General features: G+C 35.1%; 1 protein-coding gene across 1 annotated transcript; it reads right to left on the bottom strand.

The window, feature by feature from the left end:
* Positions 1-2,534: 2,534 nt before the first annotated feature.
* LOC103213172 (olfactory receptor 6C2-like) lies at positions 2,535-3,512 on the bottom strand. The gene has a single exon (XM_007959039.2). The coding sequence runs from the start codon at positions 3,468-3,470 to the stop codon at positions 2,535-2,537; it is 936 nt and encodes a 311-aa protein (XP_007957230.1). The 5' UTR covers positions 3,471-3,512.
* Positions 3,513-5,665: the final 2,153 nt, after the last annotated feature.

Below are 5,665 nucleotides of genomic sequence, written 5' to 3'. Positions count from 1 at the left end.
ATTTTTAACTTTTGGGCAAAGAAGTAAAAAATCAGTGTTGTTACAGCAGTCATATTATAAAGTAGTATTGTTGAGGGCCTGATACTCAGAACTTGAACTCTACAACCTTGGTCTTAATGGAGTTGGTAAAGGAATTTTTTTATATGAAGAAAGAAGAAAAGTTTAAAACTTAACTGAAGTTCACCTCTAGATCATTCCAGAGTGTGTGTATACGTGTGTGTGTGTTTGTAAATCTCCTGGATTTAAGCTTATAGACTCATACTATATACTATGGCAGAACCAATGAGTCAGAGAAGATAATGTTATAGAACTCTGAATGTATCCATAACTGTAAGATGAGGGTACTGCCCCAGATGCTAAATATTTTTGGTCCTGATATGTAGATTGAATTTAGGGAATTCCTCTTTCAAGCACTTTAAAGTTTTGTAAAATTAATGCTGGGTCTTTTCAGTGTCTTAACAGACATTTGGAGGTTATGGCACAAGAGAACAAGATGGAAAATGCTTAGTGTTTGGTTTAGAGATCAAACTTTCTCAGTGAAGTTGACCATCTCAGATTACACAACAATTTTTCCTTTTATCCTCTTCTCTTGCTTTCATTTCTTTTTCCATTACTACTTCCTCTTCATTTCTATAGATTGGTACTTTGACTTTTAAAACTTTAATCTTAAAGTAATTAAAGTATAATATCTAATAGCCATAATTAATTTCATTTGTTGTTGACATATAGATGCAGGTAAATTAATTATGTTTTACTTTTTTCTTTGTGTATTGTTTAAGATATAAATCTTGCTCCAGTTCAGTACTAGTAGGCATTTCATAGGATGTACCTTGAAGTCATGTTATGCCTCTCTGGAGAAGCAGGTACACAGATTAGCTCAAACAATACATATAAATTCAATAAAACTGGTTTCAAATCCTTGCTCTACCACTTAACCAACAATAGTTAATTTCACTAAATTTTGATTTCTCTATGGATAATTGTGGCTATAAAAATAATTTGCAGGATTATTTTCTCTTTAATCTGTATTATAAAATTTCAACACAATTTGGCTTTCATTCTCACTAGTTAACTCCAAAATGAAACAAACAAGAGAAAAATGAAAGTATTCTAGCAGGATAGTTAATAGTAACTATGCCATTCTTTTCGTTTTGTTCATAAATCAGTGTAAGATGGTACTTTTGCCTTGGTTATCATCACATAATAAGTTTTAGTTTGCATTATCAGAAGAATCAAATCACAATGTTGTAATGTATACAGGTGGCTATTGATCTGTTAGGTAGCTAACATTCTGCTAGGTTGTATGCCTGAAACCAAACCAAACCAATTGCCACTGAGTTGAGTCTGACTCATACCTACACTCTACGACAGAGTAGAAATGCCCCATAGGATTTCCAAGGCTGTAAATCTTTACAGAAGTAGACTGCCTCATCTTTTTCCTAGCTGGTGGTTTAGAAACACCAACATTTTGGTTGGCAGCTGAATGCTTAAACCACTCTGTCCCCAGGTCTCCTTGGTAGGCATAAAGGCATATAAGAGAGACACTCTCCACGGCGTTAACTATCTCGAATAGAATAAGTCATGTAAACAGAAAATTGTAGTTGGGTAAGAGTTACGGCAGCAGATTAGTGTGTGACGGGGCTGTGTGGAAGTGTGGGCTCAATCTACAGCTGGTGATAGTGTTGGTGGTAGAAGAGCGGGATGAGGTCAGAGAAAGAGTTCTGGCGGGAAGGCCACTGAAACTGATACTTGGAGCACGAGCAGGGGTCTGCAGTTAAAAATGAGAGGAAGACTCCTGCTCATAGTTTAGACAGTGGCCTACATAAAGAAAAGAAGGATGGAGGAAAGTTTAATATGTTGTACCACAGAAGTGGAAAATAGTGACTCATTTAACAAGTAATTAAATGTTTATTTTCCCTTCCCCTTCCCCCCCGAGAAATATTATTGGGTTCATATTTGAACTCCTGAAATAAGTTTACACTTTCAAAAAGCAAATTATTTTATTATTATTTTCACATTTAACTTTCTTTCTCTTATCTTCATATCCTGGATATTTGGCTTGCTGGCTGTTTACTTATCAGGCTTCTAGCTCTATTAGCTTTCTTAGACTTGCTGCCATATTTTTGCTTGATTTAAATACTTCATATTCAAGATTTAATGTTTCAACTAGTGCATTAGTATCAATACTGTCTTATTTATTTTTTAAAAATGTTATTGCACTTTTCAGTTCTTTATCAGTAATTATAAGTTAATTTCTAGCTTCTTCTTAACAAATTCATGCCCTTTTGGCAAGAATTTTTACTTCTCTTATTTGGATTGGAGCCAGTCAACAATCTCTGCAATTCTTTTTATTTTAAAATTTTGGATTAGTAAATGCTTTTCTCAGAATCCTAAATCTTTATACGTATTCTTTGTTTTGTAATGTGTTTTGGATAAATTATTTTCCTAGTTACTGCTTAGAAATTGTATTGATTATTTTTAATATTATTATTTCTCCCTTCATTTGAGTAAGTTTGTTATTGAGAAGTGGTGTGCTAATGCTTTGAGAGTGATAGAATTCTTTTGACTAAGTCATTAAAGGCTTGTTTGACTTGTTTGTTCCTCAGGGTGTAAATAAATGGGTTTAACATGGGGGAAATGGAAGTAGTTACTATTGTTACCCCCTTATTAATGTCCATTTCATCTTTTGCTGAAGGTTTGATATAGACAAAGATGCAGCTGCCATAGGTGATGGAAACCACAATGAAGTGGGAAGAACAAGTGGAAAAGGCCTTTTTCCTTTGCTGGGCAGAGGGGAATCTCAGGATTGTTCTGATGATGTATACATAGGACAAAACCACACACAAAAGAGTCATAATGAAGATGACTACAGAGCAGCCAAGAACCATCTGCTCTATGATCCACGTATCTGTGCATGAGATCTTCAGGAGGGGATTAGCATCACAGGCAAAGTGGTCAATGACAGAATCACAGAATTCCAGATCCAGGCCCAAGCTAAGGGGTGGGAATATGATCAACAAAGTAGTTAGCCAGCATCCTAAAATAAACCTTTTGCAGGCTTTGTGGTTCATGATGGTCATGTAATGCAGGGGTTTGCAGATGGCCACATATCGATCATAGGACATGGTGGCCAGGAGGAAAAATTCTGTTATTCCAAACAGGTATGTAAAGAATAATTGACTTGCACAAGCATTATATGTGACAGTCCTGTCACCTGTTGATATACTGTATAGGAATCTAGGGATGCAGGCAGAGGTGAATGAGATTTCTAAGAAGGAGAAATTTTGGAGAAAAAAGTACATGGCAGTTTTAAGGCGCACATCCACTAATGTGAGGAAGATGATGGTGAGATTTCCAATTACACTCAGCATGTAGGTGATCAGTAGAAATATGAAAATCAGAATTTGCAGTGGTGGGTCTTCTGTCAATCCCAGGAGGATGAATGTGGTTAGAGCCGTATGGTTTCTCATGCTTGGCTGCTGACTTCTGCCCAATCTGTGTGTAAAACTGAGAGACAAAGAATATGAGAAGAGGTAGGGATAATTTTTCTGAAGGATTTTGGTTATAAAAGCCAGGCAGTATATTTAACAGGATTTGTTTGCGTTGATAATAAATATTTAAAAAACATTCATGCTGTGAACTCTTTTTGTATGTCATTCAACTGGTTTGAAATCAGACTTTCAAACAGTTTTGACTACAACATATGGGAAGATATACATTTTATATCAGAGTCCATGTGCTAATATACATGTATATATATATCTCCAAAATAAAAATATCACAAAAATCATTAACCCTTAGAAGGAACTGCCCTCTGATTGCTTTTATATTTATAAATGTTATTAAATAATAATAAATATATTATTAAATTGAATTATAACCTACTAGTTGATTATGACCAGTGATGAAAAAAAATAGTTTTCTTAAGGATGTTTTTAAAGATAATATATTCCAAAATATAACAGGATCTTATTCTCCATAATATTGTCAAAAAATTAATCTACACTTCTAATTTACACTTTGGAATAGATTTATCTACAGCATATTCTTATTGTCCCTGGAATAAATGTTTCAATACTCACAAACTGAAATCTTATTCAATATCATTTCTCTCCTTAAACCTTTTCTTCTAGAGAAATGATTAACATATAGGGGTGGTTATGACAAATAAGATGTTTCTGAATCCATGTTATAGCACTTTAGGACTCTGTTCTAAAGTTCTCTGTAATTAATATAGAAAACATATTTCTTTATACAAATTCATCCTTCAGATCTTTTCTGTGACTTTCGGAAATGTTAACACCTTTAATAGATTTTCACTGATTGTCCACTTTGGCGCACAACACAGAGAGAGGACACACAATAATTCACTAACAAATGACGGAACATTCTTCATTGTTTTAAATTTCTTTCTGTTCTGTTTCTGACTTAAAAGCACTCATTTTGCTTGTTTTCAAGTCATGATGTTACAAAAGTTCTGTAAGTATTTAAATAGAATCTCCAACTTCATTTTCTGCCTTTACTTCAACAATCTTCAATATATATATATATTTTCTAATTCCTGATTTTCATCTTAAGCATCTTGCATTATGATACAGCTCATAAACATACCACTCCACTGTAATGGCTCTTGTTAAGTTTATTGGAAATTTCTTTAAAGTTAAATAAACTGTAGCCATTTTATTTCACATTTTGCCTCATTTGACACTGCCAACCACTCCTCCTTTCTCAGTATTTTCTAGACACATTTCTTACATGATATTCACATTCCTAGTTTTTATTTTCCTGTCTTCTTATTTAAGGATAATATTTTCTCCTACTTGTCCTTATCTAACACTCATCTGTCAGTTTGTTGCAATGTGGTGACTTGCTGTGAGGCTGGAAGCTATGTCACTGATATTTCAAATACCAGCAGCTATACCCATGGTGGACAGATTTCAAGGAGGATTCCAGACTAACGCAGATTGGGAAGGAGGATGGGGCCATCCACTTCTGAAAAAATTGGCCACTGAAAACCTTATGAATAGAAGTAAAATGCTGTCTGATAGATTACTGGAAACTCTATGAACAGCAGTGAAACATTTTCTGGTATAGTGCTGGAAGACGAGTCCCTCAGGTACTCTGTGTACTCAGTGGCTACAGTGATGGGCTCAAGCACACCAAGATCGGGAGATGGCACAGAATCGGGCAGCGTTTCATTTTGTGGTACATAGGGTCCCTATGTGTCAGAGCCTACTTGATGGCACCTAACAACAACAACCACAACAGCTAATCTTTATAATATTGTTATAACGTTTGTTTCACTTGACACTGCCAACTACGCCTTTCTTCTCATTATTTTCTAGAAACATTTCTTGTATGATATTCACACCACCAGCCACTCCTGGGAAGGAAGATGGGGCACTCTACTTCTGTAGTGATACTGCATCGAAAACCCAAGGAGGGGTCACTATGAGTCGGGTCCTACTCGACGGCACATAACAACAACAACGACATTCACACCTGGTTTTTATTTTGCTTTTCTGTCTCTTTAAAGATAATCTCTTCCCCTACTCATCTTTGTAATGTTGATATTTTTCAGACTTTCCAGTTTCTCTCCTCTACTTTTCTATATGTTCTTCATGAATGTTCCACTGTATCCAGTGAATTCCATTTAGCATTTAAT

This window comes from Orycteropus afer, unplaced genomic scaffold (assembly GCF_000298275.1).
Source record: "Orycteropus afer afer isolate SDZICR_OR568_19922 unplaced genomic scaffold, OryAfe1.0 scaffold01374, whole genome shotgun sequence".
NCBI lineage: Eukaryota > Metazoa > Chordata > Mammalia > Tubulidentata > Orycteropodidae > Orycteropus > Orycteropus afer.
This window is presented reverse-complemented; position numbering and strand designations above follow the sequence as displayed.